The sequence below is a fragment of the Dermacentor albipictus genome, chromosome 4, assembly GCF_038994185.2.
Source record: "Dermacentor albipictus isolate Rhodes 1998 colony chromosome 4, USDA_Dalb.pri_finalv2, whole genome shotgun sequence".
NCBI lineage: Eukaryota > Metazoa > Arthropoda > Arachnida > Ixodida > Ixodidae > Dermacentor > Dermacentor albipictus.
In genome coordinates this window covers 558431-574415 of record NC_091824.1, presented here as the reverse complement: position 1 = coordinate 574415, position 15985 = coordinate 558431, and the positions used below count along the sequence as shown (strand labels likewise).

Sequence of the window (15985 nt, the reverse complement as noted above, 5' to 3'; positions counted from 1 at the left end):
GTGTTGAGATTCATTCATGCATGCTCCTGTTTGCCGAACAGTTTCTTTCAGATCATTTTTTTCTTATGCTATGTTCAGACCACGTTCGTAAGGCGCCGATTTTTCGTAACATGCGTAAGCGGAAGCTCGACAAGCGTATGCGTCTAGTTCAGACGGCGAACTTAAAGGTACCAACGTGCGCAATTCACGCAAAAATCGTGGGTGAGAGTGTTAAAGGGTCGGCAACATTTACGACTGTGATATTACGACCGTTGCGACACAGCCAATGAGCGATAAGCTTTCAGTTTTCAACAACCGGTGACGACACCTCTGTTCTCGCATCTGCAGACAGCTCCAGGCGCGGGTAGTGCCATTCCGCCATTCCGTGCGCACGATTAGGTTGACTGTGTTCGTGCAAATTTGTGCAGTGCGCCTTGCGAGACTGTTTTAAGTTCATCTAGTTTATCCACCGAGGAAATCGATGGCCGCAGATGCGTGCTCCGAACTTCGATGGGTGGTCTCACTAGGTTTTCAAGGAAGCGGAACTGCTGGGGCGACATGCGCATGAAGTTATGAAACATCACAGCGTCACCAACTCGGAGCTTAGCGAAAAGGTTGTGAAAATCACCGTCCACGGCCCTGTCGAGAAATACTTGCGGCTCCCAAACCCTTCTGCGTCGCCTTCGTCGTCTTTGTGCGATTTAATACATGACTATAAGTTTGTTTTGAGCGTGAATTTCTTCGATATCGGCCAGCGCTCGCATGTTGACAGGAGCCATATTGGACCACTGGTGACGTCGGTTCTGCTGCTCCAAATTTGATTGGCCTGTTTTAAAAGCCGTAATTTACGCAGCAGTAAATGTGAACAAAGGTGCCGGCTTAACTGCCGTAACTTTTGTTACAGCCGTTACGTTCGATACGCCGAAAGAGCTGTTACGCGCGTTAAGACCGTAGTGTGAACATAGCTTTACACGCTATGACATGCATGACATTTCATGCGTGACATGAAATGAAGACGTGACATGCATGACATGCAAGTACAACATGACATACGTAACATCGGTGGCAAATATGGCACGCCATTCATGTCATGGCATCAATTACATCTCGTTAAATTCATGCGTGACGTAATTTACATCAATGTCACGGCATGACAAGAAAGAGGTACATGCATAACATGACAGGTGACATGTCTAGGCAGCATGCAATGCAGAAATGGCATGCACGCATAACATTACAAGTACGGCACAAATACTGAGGCATTTCAAATGATGAATAACGTAATGACGTGCACCACCACGAGCACATACCTAGTGACCCAACCATGGAGGAAGGAAACTAAGGAGAGGCCCTACTCCCTCCGCGCGCTAGGAGAAAAGTGTGGCGGAAATGACGTAGTAGGTTCCCATTTTTTTGCTGCTTTTTTATTATTTTTTTTTTGCTGCATGGCCACGCCTTTTGGGCCACAATGGCGGCGTTGTTCTGATTTTTTGAGCACTCACACGTGTTGCTCTGGTAGGTTTCGTGCCGTGGCAAAGGCGCTGTGTGGGCGGGTTTGCGTTAGTTACCGTGTCTTGTTGCGCTGTGTTACCTGCACCGTGCTCTGCCGGATGTTGCGCGAGCGCGCGCGCTCCGTGCGCGATACCACGCGCAGCGCGGCGTGGTTTCGCGAGAGATGTAAACAAGAGAGGAGGGTGGCACAAAAGGCGGAGCATCGCCATGAGCAACGCCAACTTCCGGCTTCACTTTTGCTTCACAAAGAGTGACGTCAGGGCCTCTCCTTAGTTTCCTTCCTCCGTGGACCCAACCTAGGAATGCACAATGATATCAATGACGTGATACAAATAACGAAAAAAAATGCATTTCCTGTCATTCCCGTGGTTGTTTATGCAAATGATCTCATCAAATTTGTCATAATATACATGTTATGCCTTTTCGATACTTCTTAGGTTGTGTCATAATACGTGTGTTGTGTCACGCATGTGCGTCATAACATGCCATGGATCACAAATGCAGGTCATTCTTATCATGTTACGTTATGCATGCCATGTCACTAAGGTTGTGCATGCAATGTCATAAATATTACGCGTGCAAGACAGATATGATATGATAGAGTTAGAGTGATTAGAGCAGGTAAAAATAGAGCTGGGCATGCCATTTAATCTCCAGGGTAGACAACCGGCAGACCATTATAGTTACACAAATGGTACCAAGGGAAGGAAAGCGCCGTCGAGTACAGCAGAAAAATCGGTGGGCTAATGAAATTAGGTAAGTTGCAGGTGCAAGTTGAAAAGCACCGTCGAGTACAGCAGAAAATTCGGTGGCCTAATGAAATGAGGTAAGTTGTAGGTGCAAGTTGAAATCAGCTAGAGCAAGATAGGCATAATTGGAGATTGCCGGGAGAGCCCTTCGTCTTGCAGTGGACATGAAAATAGGATGATGATTTTGATGACACGGTTAAACAAATTACCACGATGACATCACAGTGGCTAAGAGATATATCACTACATGCGTGTCATCGACGTCATAAATATAATGTCATACTTTTAATTAGTTTCCATGTTTCAACTAACAATGTCTCCTCCCGGTTTCCATCAAATTCTTGATTTCATCATGTCATATATACCGTGCAGTCAAATACATAATGATTAAGTCCAGTAAAGGTGATTTAGTTAGACCATTGTGACATCAAAGCGGCACCATGACGATCTAACAGGATTGATGGATGGACCGGCAGACAGAGTCAACGTGCCGCCAAAAAATGCTTCGCTTTGATATTGCGTGACGCCAGAGGATGTTACTGGTTCACCTCCCACGCGCCCTATGAGTGTCTCTACTGCATAGCGGTCGAAAGAAATGATGCATGTACTTGCAATTGCTCCCTCTTTAGGAGCATACCATCAACATCATCATCACCAGCCTATTTTTATGTCCACTGCGCGACGAACGCCTCTCCTAGTTATCTCCAAGTACTCCGTTCTTGCGCTAGCTGATTCTAACATGGGCCTGCCGATTTCCTAAATTGATCACCCGACCCAATTTTCTGGCGTCCTTGATTACGCTTCCCTTAACATGGCAGTCATTATGTAACTCTACTGGCCAACTGGTTATCGGCCCTACGCATGACTTGAACAGCGCTGCTCTATTTTTTCTCTTGATGTAAAGCAGAATATTGCCGTCTTTCGTGTACTCTCTGAACCACTCCGCTCTCGTCCATTCTCTTAACACTGCGCCCTGCAATTTGCTCCATCGCTCCTTGCGCGTCCTTAACTTGTTTTCGAGCTTCTTTGTCAACCTCCAAGTGTCCGCTCCATCTATTAGCGCCGGCAGAATGCAATGATTCTACACTTCTACTATCATGTTCAGTACCAAGCTTTGAGTCAGGATTCGGTCATGTTTGTCGTGTGCAATCGACCCATTTCTCTTCTTCTGTAAATTTGCTTCGCTTGATCAGTGTCCACTGTGTGTAATCTACCTAGATGAGCGTACTCCTGCACAGACAATAGCGGCTGACTGGCGATCATGAATTTTCGTTTCCTTGCTAGGCTTTGCGTAGCATTGCCTTTGACTTCTGCGCAATAATCTTCAACCTTCCTCTTACACTTTCTCGCTCAAAATCCGCACTCATTTGTTGAAATACATCACCAGTGTCGCTGAACAGGACAATGCCATCTGCAAACTGAAGGTCGTTGAGAGATTTGCCATTGTTCCTCAGTCCTAAGTCTTGCCAGTATAATAGCATGACTGCTTCTCCACCCCATATGGTGAATAGCAATGAAGACATTTTGTCGCCTTGCAGGACCCCTCTTTCTTGATAGGCAATTTTCTAGTTGTGGAGAACAAAGGTAGTAGTGGAATCTTTGTAGATTCCACTTGATTTGTACATAATTACGTATGCCTTCTGTACTGCTTGATTACGCAAGCCTTCATGACTGCTGATATCTCTACGGAATCAAATGACTTTTCAGAATCTCTGAAAGCTATATGAGAACTTCATTGTGGCAGGCAGATTTCTCAATTGAATGATGACATGGATGTGATCCATTGTAGAAAATCCCTTCCCAGAGCCCGCCTGTTCTCTTAGCTGATCGAAGTCAAGTGTTACCCTGATTTTATTTAAAGTTGTCTTGTCGAATATTTTATACAGTAGTGAAAGCAAGCTAATGGACCTATTATTCTTCAATTCTTTTCAATTCAAGTGTTCCTTCTTAGTTATTAGTATAACGTTGGCATTCATAGACCTGTCTTGTATGCGTGATGTCATTGCTTATAATGTACCGCAAGCATTTCAAGCATATCTCGTCCTACTTTGAAGAACTCGACTTTGAGAAAAAATATACAGCATAAAATATTTGCAATAAGCTGAGACATGCGTCTAGTGCCTAAAAAATGTCCAGACGGCTCAGCACATTGTATTGAAATGAAAGTTAAAAAATTCTGGGATTTTAAGCGCCAGAGGACTATGAGGCACACCTTTGTGAAGTAGTCTAGATAAAGTCTGACCGGCTGGGGTTTTCTGCCGTGCACACAATGCATGACACACTATCGTTTCTTTCGTTTAGCACCCATCGAAATGTGGCCGCCGCATTCATAATATGATCTCACGGCCTCAGGTTCAGAAGCACCACATGACAAAATATTCACGCAGCAGTGTGTTCAAAGGGGCTGCTTGGTTCATCTTCAGAATAAAAGCAGGAACAGCACCACACAGGACGAGCGAGTAAAGAGCAACCAGATATTTTATATGCAGAATCAGCGTACAAAAACATAACTGAATGTGACATAAAGAACAGAAAAAGAGGGATAAGGAAGGATAAGCGTCAGTGAGGGACGCAGAACGGACGAGTGCGTCAGTTCGGCGTCCCTCACGCTCTCAACAAAAGAACTGGATTATCTCCGTGGCTGACGCTTATCCTTATTATCCCTCTTTTTATGTTCTTTATGTCACCTTCAATGATGTCTTTATATGCTGCTTCTGCAAATAAAACATTTGGTTGCTAGTCAGCGGTTTGTCCTGTGCTCTTTACTTGCTCGTCCTGTGTTGCGCTGTTCCTGTTTTTGTTCACCCTGCCATAACCGTAGCGAACGTCCAACTTTAAATTTTCTTGTAGCGCAGACAGAAGCACAGCCACAGGAATGCACATTGCATAACAAACTTGCTTTTCTTTGTGTCCGTCCTTTTGCACTACGTAACGAACCCATACAGCAACCCTCATAGAATCCATGTTTCAAAGAGCTCGAATTCAAAGAAAATAAAAGCAATAACTCGTGAGCATCTCAGATTGGCAAAGCGCGTTATAATCATCATCATCATCATTTATTTATTTATTTATTTTTCCTTAAGGACCCCTGTCGGGGTATTACATAAGGGAGGGTTACAGAAGATAAGGGTAGAAACAAAGATATGGTTACAATTTCTTACGAAACGCAGCCTGTTGATTCGTATTAGAACAAAAACAAAAGCTAAGAGGCACACTGAATAGAATGCAAAAGCAAATCAGCAGAACAGTCACAATGTGAGAAGGCAATCGCAAAAGAATGAAGGCACAGTACGGTCATTATAAGGTTAGGGTTTAAGGTGTTCAGTAAGCAGCTGCTTGAAGATAATGGGGTTGCGCTCACTGACAACTCTACCCGGTAAATTGTTCCACTCTATAATGGTGTTAGGCAAAAACGATTGATTAAACGAAAATGTTGAACCATGCAAGCGCTGGATGCTGCAAAAGTTAAAAAGGCGACGAGATCTACGGGCTGGTGGGATTAGAAGCCTTCCATGCAGCTCGGGGAAGTTATAATAATGTCGCTGAAAAAGGCGCAGTTTTGCAATTTTCCGATGCAACACCAATGGTTCGAGTCCTAGAGATGATTTAATCGCACTGACACTTTCTTCACGGCTGTATCTGGAATTGATGAATCTAGCGGCACGGTTATGTATTGATTCTAATATATTAATTAAGTAAGCTTGGTCGTGGCTCCAAATAGCTGAGGCGTATTCAAGTTTACTTCGAATAAAAGTTTCATAAGCTAGTTTTCTTGTGGATGAGGGGCACAGCGCAAGGAAACGCCTGACGTAATCAAGTGATTTATTGGTGTCGGTAGCAAATTTTGTTATATGGTCGGACCAGGTCAACTATCTATTAATAGTGAAAAAAAAATTAAATAATGGGGTTTTACATGCCCAAACCACTTTCTGATTATGAGGCATGCCGTAGTGGAGGACTCCGGAAATTTCGACCACCTGGGGTTCTTTAACGTGCACCTAAATCTAAGTACACGGGTGTTTTCGCATTTCGCCCCCATCGAAATGCGGCCGCCGTGGCCGGGATTCGATCCCGCGACCTCATGCTCAGCAGCCTAACACCATAGCCACTGAGCAACCACGGCGGGTAATTAATAGTGATACCGAGATAACGATACGATTCAACGGTGGATAGGGCTGTCGAGTTTTAAAAGTATGGGGGATCCTTGTTAGAGTGTTTACGGGATACCTGCGTAACTTTTCATTTGCAGATGCTAAGTCTCATTAAAGAGTTGGAACACCAGGTTTCTAATGAATGTAAGTCTTTTTGGAGCATTGCATGGTTGGTTGGGTCTGTAATGCGACGATAGATTACGCAGTCATCTGCAAAAAGTCGGATATTGGATGATATGCCGCTGTGAAGGTCGTTTATGAAGATGAGAAAGAGAAGGGGACCGCGGATGGACCCCTGTGGTACTCCGGAGATGACGCTAGTAGTGGTCGAGCAATGATTTCCGATAGCTATGTACTGGAATCCATTAGTAAGAAAGCAACGGATCCTTGACAGTGCGAGAGGGTTGAGACGGAGGCATGAAAGTTTGGCTAGAGTATTGCTTAAAAAGTTACGAAATGAAAGTGTGCAAAATTTAGCTACCCGTAATTGTCAGAATATGTGATCACATGCTTATAAGTTATAGGGGTATATACTAAAGCGAAACCTTGTTTGCAAGCCGTCCCGCCTTTTCCTGACCACCGCTGGGTGCTGCTGTCTTCACGAATAGCTCAACTGTGAAATAAAAATTGAATTACTGGCCCGATGGTGGGATTGAACCTGGATCTCAGAGCAAACCAGCTGCATGCTCTATTATTAGGCCAAAACCGCACGCATATTTGCATTGCTCCTACGCAATATTTTAGGTGGTTACCGTGTGCGTCACATTGCGTAGCGCGAGAGCACATGCATGCATGCTCATTTTTGTTTTCATACGAGAGGCACAGGAATGAACTAGCGAACTTATAGCATTTGATTACGCGCTTTACGAAAGCTTAGGTTCACACAGATTCCAAGATGAACATTCGATCTGGAAAATTTTTATATCGGTACGACTATATCAGATCCAACCCATATGTTGCATACTATGCCAAATGATTTCTTTCTTGATGTGGTTGTTTATTTGCTATAAAACTGTTACTCTTTGCACAACATTTTGCTCCATGGCAATTACTGAGCCGAGCAAATAACGACAGTGGTTTGCTTAATTTCTTTCAGAATGTAAAGAACGCACCATCTCCAGGGCCAGACAACTTCTTCTGACGCGCTGTAAGCGTCTTGACAGCTGCGCGTGCGCGCATGACGGGCACACACTCATTTATCAAAGTTTATCACGTTCCTCATATGTCCTACAAGATTGCAGTTTCGCACACACGGCCATGTGCTCGCGTATGCTAGACAAACCTCAAGTTTTCTGCGAGATCCTTCGCGGCCGGGTTGAGCCATCCTATCATGCCATAAAGAAATGCGTGACGGATGGTGGGATCCAACTTGGCGCACAGCAGCCCAACGCTCTAACCATATTAGCATTAGGTAGAGATAGCATGCATGCTTTCCTCGTGCCAAGTCTCTCTTTGATATGATCTGCGCATTCGTCATGTGTAAGTTTCGTCACACGTATACCTTATAAAAGTGGCTGAGGTCCACCTGTGAAGTTATCAAATAAAAGCGAAAGGATGGGTCTGGGATTGTCACAGGAAGCGTTATGAGATCAGCAGACGGGGAAAGTGCTAAATTAAGACGACCCGCCGTAGTTGCTTAGTAGCTATGGTGTTGGGCTGGTAAGCACGCGGTTGCGGGATTGAATCGCGGCCATAGCCACCACATATCAATGGGGGCGAAATGCGAGAACATCCGCCTACTTAGATTTAGGTGCACGGTGAAGAACCTCAGGTGGTCCAAATTCCCGGAGTCCCCCACTACGGCGTTCCTCATAATCAGACCGTGGTTTTGGAATGTAAAACCCCACACACAAAAAAATGGAGTAGCACATAAGTAGCATAAGAAGGCTAGGGGATTATTTGACGCCGTCCGTATTGAAGATAGATGACATTCAAAACTATTTATTTATTTTATTTATAGACACTGCGATCTGAAATCAGATCATAGAAATATACAAGCATGTAAACACATACAAATCCATCACATATGCAGGAATTTTCAGACGTTGGTGAAGAATACATACAAGAAAAAAACAACATACAAGCAGATAACGCACACGAATTCATAACATTTGCAAGCATTTTTCAAACATTGACAAGAAATTCTGGGTAACAATATGAGAATTAGGATTATTCCAGTCTGTTATTGTCCTAGGAAAAAAAGAATATTTGAAACAGTTATTCCGTGCGTTGATGGGGGTTATCGATAAAGCATGCCTTCGTCTCGTGTTATAACCTGATGAGTAAGTAAATAACTTGGAAGCGTTAACCTTATAATGTCCGTTTACAAGTTGAAAGAGGAACTTTAATCGACAGATACGGTTGCGCCCAGTCACCAGGGGTAATCCACTGCGCCTTACGAGTTCACCAACAGACGCGCGGCCGTATGAACTAAAAACAAACCTAACTACCTTATGCTGTACACGTTCCAGTTTTTTAATATTGGTTAAAGTGAATGGGCCCCAAATAATTACGGCATATTCCAGCAACGGACGAATGTAGGAATTGTACGCCAGTAAACGAACACCAGTAGTAGATGATTGCAGTGAGCGCCTCAAGAAAAACAGTTTACGCAAAGAATTCGCAACAACAGTATCTATGTGCTTCGTCCAGAAAAGCTCATTGCTTATCCATAGGCCCAAATATTTGTACTCTTTTACCTCTGATAGAGATACGTTGTCAATATTATATGCAAATTGAAGAGGTTCTTTCTTATGTGTGATTCTCATAAAAACAGTTTTTTCAAAATTGTCATTTGCCATTGTTCGCACCAAGCAGTGACCTTTGCCAGGTCATTATCTAGACGCACCTGATCATCAACAGAAGATATCTTTTCATACAAAATACAGTCATCTGCGTAAAGTTTCACGGAAACTGAAAGTTCTGCGACAATGTCATTTATAAGTAATGGAAATAAAAGTGGTCCCAAAACTGATCCCTGGGGGACTCCAGACGCAACCTCTGTATTGTTAGAAGAAGTATTGTTTAAGGTGACAAATTGGTGTCTGTTAGTAAGATAGGCTCTGATCCATGTAAGTATCTGTTCATTTTTTATATAATACCCTAATTTATTGAATAATTTGTTATGTGATACCTTGTCAAATGCTTTACGAAAATCCATGAACACAATATCTGTTTGCTTCCCTTCATTAATTGCCTGTGCGAGATCGTGAGCAGTCTCAACTAATTGAGTACATGTAGAAAACCTATGCCTGAAACCATGTTGGACATCTGTAAGTACCTTGTGCTCTTCTAAGAAACCTAATATATGTATATGAATTATATGCTCTAAAATTTTGCATGATGTAGATGTAAGAGGTACTGGTCGGTAATTGTCTATATGTGTTTTTCTCCCGGATTTATGTAAAGGTTTGATTTCGGCCGTCCTCCAGTCATCCGGTAGGGAACCATCGCGTAAAGATATGGTGAATACGACATACAAGTACTTAGCACACAATTCCGCATAACGCTTTAAAACGCGTTTGGTATTTTATCTGGTCCTGGTAACTTTTTAGTATCAACGTTCAATAGCAAGTTAAAAACGCCGCTCTCAGAAATGACAACGTCAGATATAACAGGAAGCGATATAGAAAAGTTGGGAAGGCAGCCATTATCTTTGGTAAATACCGACAGGAAGAATTTGTTAAAAGCAGAACAAACGACAGCCTCATCACTTACACATTTGCCGTCTATCATGAACCCACTGGTAGAAGAAGATTTAGGTGTGATTTGGCGCCAGAATCTCTCGGGAGACGTTTTAATAAACGAAGGCAGGATCGTTCCGTGATATTTTTTTTTGTCGGAAATTATTTTCTGTTTTAGTTGTTCTGAAGTGCCTTCTACAATAGATTTTAAGGTTACATTTGTTCTTGCTTTCACTTTTAACCTTTTAAGCCTTCGCTGTAAGCGTAACGTCTCGCGAAAAATCCATGGGTTACGGTGCACAGAAGATTTTGCAATTGTGGGAACGAATCGTTGGATACATTCAGAGACAATTCCCCTAAAAGAAATCCACAAGTCATTTACATTGCAAGTGCTGTTTCTGAAGTTATCAAAGTAGAATGCAAGCATATCCAGAATAGATTCATCATCAGCACGAGAAAAATTGGGAAACAAATGAACACCGTTTTTGTGATCAGGGTAGAGATTTGACAAGCTCAACAAGACAGCTTTGTGATCAGAAATCCCGTTTGTGACTTCACAGGTTATCGCATTTCGGATGGCGCCACTTACAAAAAATAAGTCCAGAATTGAGCCTACGGCTCCCTGTACTCTCGTGAAATTATTTACCATTTGCAGCAAGTCAAACGTGAATACAATATCAAAGATTGTGTTATCAATACTGTGAGCAGAATGCAATGAAAAGGTGTGCCAATCAATGTTTGGTAAATTAAAGTTCTCTGCCAGTAGTATTCTGTAATCTGATTTTACATGGCAGTGCATATATTTCCTTAAGTTTTCAAGTGCCACAACAGAAGAGTTTGAAGGCCTATAAAAACACCAAGGATGAAGCGGACCTTGCTGATGTATGCTTTGCAAAAGACAGCTTCAATATCTTGCGCATCGGGCATACTAAAAAGTTGCATTGATGATTTGTACAAAATGGCCACTCCTCCACCTCTTCTGTCACGGTCACCCCGAAATACCTTATAGCCCTTAGGAACAAACTCACTGTCAAATATTTCACTGCTCAACCACGTCTCTGTAAGCATGGCAACGTCTGCATCATGCGAGAACAGCATGCCCTCAAGTTCTGCAGCTTTATTGACGACGCTACGACAGTTTAAGATTTTGAATGCAGGGCTGGTCTCTTTGTGGTGTCATTTATGGTTCTTCAGGATTTTATACCGTTTGTTTTTTGCATTATCCCATCCAAACATATCACCGTTAATGCTTAACTTATCAAAAACAAGCTTAACGTTGGCACCATTTACCTTTTCCTGTGATGCGCTTTCCCATAATTTCTTTCTGAGATCACGTATTCTTTTCGAGTAGTCTTCGCTGATTGAATATTCTGAACCTTTCAATTTCGGGCATGCCTTCATTACTAAAGTCTTCTCTCGGTAATCATGCAGATTTATGATGACAGGACGATTCCTGTTTGATTTCCTACCTATTCGATGGCATCTTTGCATGCTCGTTATCGAAACTCCAAGTTTTTCGCTAAGAATGTCCTTTGTTATTTTGTCCGTAATTTCCGTTTCTGTTTCCCTTTCCTCTTCTTTTATGCCGTAAATAAGTAAGTTATTCCTACAGCTTCGATTTTCGAAGTCGTCAGTTTTAGTTAAAAGGTGTGATACAGTGGCTTCCAGTTTATTAATAGTTGACCTCACGTGCTCTAGTTCTGCTTTTACGGTCTTGATAGTTGCCACCTAATCTTCCAAATTTTTGATTCTCTCGGTCAAACCATCTATTTTTTTTCTCAAAAGAGCCCCGTATTGCAAGAACGTCACTGACAGATGATTTCAGAGAACTTTGACCTAATAGAATCTGCTGGAGCATTTCCCTTTCAGTCGTGTCTGGGCCTGGGTTTGATTCAATATCACCGCATTTTAAATGATCGTCCTGGGAAGAAAAAAGGTATGCACAAACTCTCTTTATACGTAGTGGGCTGGGCAGCACCAACAAAAAGCGGTTGTCGCTACGATAGCAGTAGGCCGATAAGTAGTTACTAACCTGCGCTATGAAGCAAAATGGGTTCTTGAGCTGTGTGCCTGAGGTGCTGCTGCCAAGCCCACTGGTTGCAACCGGCGATGGGAAGCTTCTTATATAGGGCATGCTGTCTCCGTGATGTGACGTCACCGTTGACAGCGCAGGCGCAGACACGTTGATGGAAGTCATGATGAGGTCGTTGATCAAGCAAAAATCAGCTCGTGCTGGATGCTCGAAGCCAACGTCATTTGCTTGGCAAGAGGGAGATCGGGCGAATCCTTCACCGAGATAAAGCGGTTGTGCGGGCAGCAAGAGGGTCAAAACCTGCGCAATGAAGCAAAATGGGTTCTTCAGCTGTGTGCCTGAGGTGCTGCTGCCAAGCCCACTGGTTGCAACCGGCGATGGGAAGCTTCTTATATAGGGCATGCTGTCTCCGTGATGTGACGTCACCGTTGACAGCGCAGGCGCAGACACGTTGATGGAAGTCATGATGAGGTCGTTGATCAAGCAAAAATCAGCTCGTGCTGGATGCTCGAAGTCAACGTCATTTGCTTGGCAAGAGGGAGATCGGGCGAATCCTTCACCGAGATAAAGCGGTTGCGCGGGCAGCAAGAGGGTCAAAACCTGTGCAATGAAGCAAAATGGGTTCTTGATCATTGTGCCTGAGGTGCTGCTGCCAACAAAGGAAGGGAGCCCAGATAGGTTTCTTAGAGGCTCCCCCCAACTCTGTCTCTTTCTGAGAAACCATCCGTCTAACTTTTTGCTGCTTTCCAGGTGGATGGTAATATTTATCTTCCAAGCCTTAGATAATGCAATACATTATCTAAGGCTTGTCTTGATAGCGTTCAGCTTGTCTTCCGAACCTATCCTGTCGACTGCGCCAGTAAGACGTCGAGGCGCCGACTGAACCACAGCAAGGAAGCAGCCCGAGCGAGAGCGACGCAGGAAAACCTCAACCCTCGTCCACCAGTGATCCTCGTCTGAAACGCTCCGACTGCCCTGAGGGTGCACAGCACTGGGTTTAACGGCGTCAGCTGAATCGTATTGGTTGCTGCGGATTGCTGATCAACGAGACACGTGCCCTACTACCTCGGGCCGTGTATTGAAATCGCCATCTAATCCGGTACAATCAGCAGTTCACCGGTCCTGTTACTGCTCGTCGCCTGCAGCACCCTCTAGTCGGCTGTTCTGTCCAGTAAAAAGGATCGCCTACGCCGACCGAGCGGGATTTGCAGCCCAGAGCTCCGAGCTAACAGTGTGCTGTTTTTCTAGGCTCCGACTGCCCTGAGGGTGCACAGCACTGGGTTTAACGGCGTCAGCTGAATCGTATTGGTTGCTGCGGATTGCTGATCAACGAGACACGTGCCCTACTACCTCGGGCCGTGTATTGAAATCGCCATCTAATCCGGTACAATCAGCAGTTCACCGGTCCTGTTACTGCTCGTCGCCTGCAGCACCCTCTAGTCGGCTGTTCTGTCCAGTAAAAAGGATCGCCTACGCCGACCGAGCGGGATTTGCAGCCCAGAGCTCCGAGCTAACAGTGTGCTGTTTTTCTAGGTGAGTGTGTAGCAATGTGCCTCTTTAAGGACTTTTGAATCGCTAGCTGGCTGCAACTCCCCATTGTGTCCACTGTCATTGAGTGACTAGTTATGGGTATTGATTTGTGCACTTACCGCACCCGCATTGGCTGTTTCGTTCAACCGAGAAGAATTGCGGAGCCATGCAGCCTTGTGTGGCTCCGGTCGTGTTACTTTGGTAGGCGCTACTTCGTGGGTGGACGCCTAGTACTTTTACTTTTTTCTCTTGTTCATTTACTGGTCTGTGCGGGAGATGTTGAGGTTAATCCGGGTCCGGATAAGACTGACCAACTTGTCACATTAATGAAGGAACTTACAGTGTCAAACGAGCGATTTCACAAAGAAGTGACCAATAAACTTAAAGATATCCACACTACTGTGACAGACGTCAAAAGGCGACTCTCGAAAATTGAAGAGCGACTTGAGACTGTTGACAACTTGAGTGAAAGCGTTACGGCTGTCGGTTCTGTTCTTCAAGAATCTAAAGTGCAGTTGAAGAACATAGAACAGAAACAGATTCAACAAGCAAACATCGTTGTGGATGACTTGAATAATCGAATGAGGCGAAATAATCTCGTATTCAAGGGTATTCCCGAACAAGCTGCTGAAAAGTGGAGTGATACGGAAAAGCTTATTTCTGAATTTGTCACGGCAAACCTGGGTATCCAAGCAGGTCAAATAGAGCGAGCCCATCGAGTTGGTCAACGTAAACCCGATGGCACTCGGCCCATTGTGGTTAAACTTCTGAACTTCAAAGACAAAAGCAATATCTTGAAAAACTCTTTCAAACTAAAAGACCTTGCAACCCCTCGAGTCTGGATCGAGGAAGATTTTTCACCGCGAATGCAACTAATCAGAAAAACTCTCCGTGATTTCGCACGCGCGAAGCGCCAGCAGAACGAAAAATATAAATTGCAGTTTGATAAGCTTATAATGGGGCAACGGAACTTTCACAGTCGACCCTTCTAACAATGAAGTGGTCGCCATCCCTAGACACGAGGCTCCCGTGAATGGCAATTGACGTTTCAATGCAGATGACAAAAAACTGTCTATTATTGTGGCAAATTTCAGAAGTATTTTCAAAAAACAGGATCACCTTTGTGCTTTTGTCGAGTCCTGCTCAGCTGATATAATACTAGGAACAGAGACATGGCTCTCTTGCGACGTGTGCGACAATGAATTATCTCTTTTTAAAAATTTTATTTTGTTTCGAAAAGACAGGGTAGTAACACGAGGCGGTGGTGTTATAATTGCAGTAAAAAAGGAATTCCAAGCACGCCTACTTGACACGGGTTCTTGTATTGAAATTTTGTGGGTCATGCTTCAGATCTCACGTGTAACTTGTGCCGTTGGTGTTTGTTACCGTCCTCCAGATTCGCAGGACACGTTCGTCAAATGCCTGAACGAATCGCTTAGCTTTGTCAGTAGCAAATTTCCCGGCTCACCTATTATTCTTGCTGGTGACTTTAACTACCCTGGAATTAACTGGCGGACGGTTACAGCTGAAGGCGGCCCAAGGAAAGCAGAATGTAAGGATTTTCTTGACGTCATTTCTTCGTACGGATTAAGCCAAATAGTTTCCTTACCAACACGGGGGGATGCTATCTTGGATCTTGTGCTGACCACTGAACCTGTCAACGTGTCTGTTCATGTGTTAGATTGCATTAGTGACCACAACGTCCTTCACTGTGAATACGATATAAAGCGCAAAACAAGTGTACAGGAAAAGAAAACCATTTATGATTATGCGCGAGCAAATGTTGAAATGATAACCAGCGAGCTCTCGGCTTTTTGTGTAGAATTCTTGAGCGGGATGCATAATCATGATAGCAATGATAACTGGATGATTGTTTGTAACAAGCTGACTGAACTTAAAGAAAAGTACATACCAAAAATACAAATAACTCTGTCTACTGGAAGTGCGTGCTTCACCTCTCACGTAAGGCGCTGTATAAATAAAAAGAAGCGCGCTTATTCAAAAGCTAAAAATTCGACATCTCATGATACCTGGAAATGTTATCGGGAACAATCCAAGTTATGCAAAACAGAAATTGAAGCAGCCAAAGACAAATTTTTCAACCATGATATTTCGAACATGTTAGCCCACAACACAAAAAAATTCTGGAAAGTAATAAACCCCAAACCATCATCATCAGGCTTCATTTCCATAAAGAAAGACAGTGAATTCCTTTCATCAACGGAGGTCGCTAGGGCATTAAATTATTTCTTCTGTTCTGTTTTTACAAGTGAACTTCCCGTTCCGGCTAACATTGAACTCGGTTCTGTTACCTCCATCATGAGTGATATCGTTATCACCCAAAAGGGC

At 43.7% G+C, this 15985-nt stretch overlaps 1 protein-coding gene across 13 annotated transcripts in view; it reads right to left on the bottom strand.

Annotated features, from left to right (window-relative positions):
* The window catches only part of LOC135896267 (carboxypeptidase N subunit 2-like), a 217762-nt gene that overhangs the window by 198011 nt on the left and 3766 nt on the right, over positions 1–15985 (bottom strand). For 7 of the 13 annotated variants that reach the window (XR_011513788.1, XR_011513787.1, XR_011513791.1 and 4 more), the window contains exon 1: positions 12107–12896. The exons of the other annotated variants lie outside the window; for them this stretch is intronic. Coding sequence is in view for 2 of the 7 variants with exons in the window: in XM_065424618.2 (XP_065280690.1) it covers positions 12107–12739 (633 nt within the window). In the remaining 5 variants the exon portion in view is untranslated. Of the gene's footprint in view, positions 1–12106; positions 12897–15985 lie in introns of those variants that run through there. 13 annotated transcript variants of the gene reach the window in all.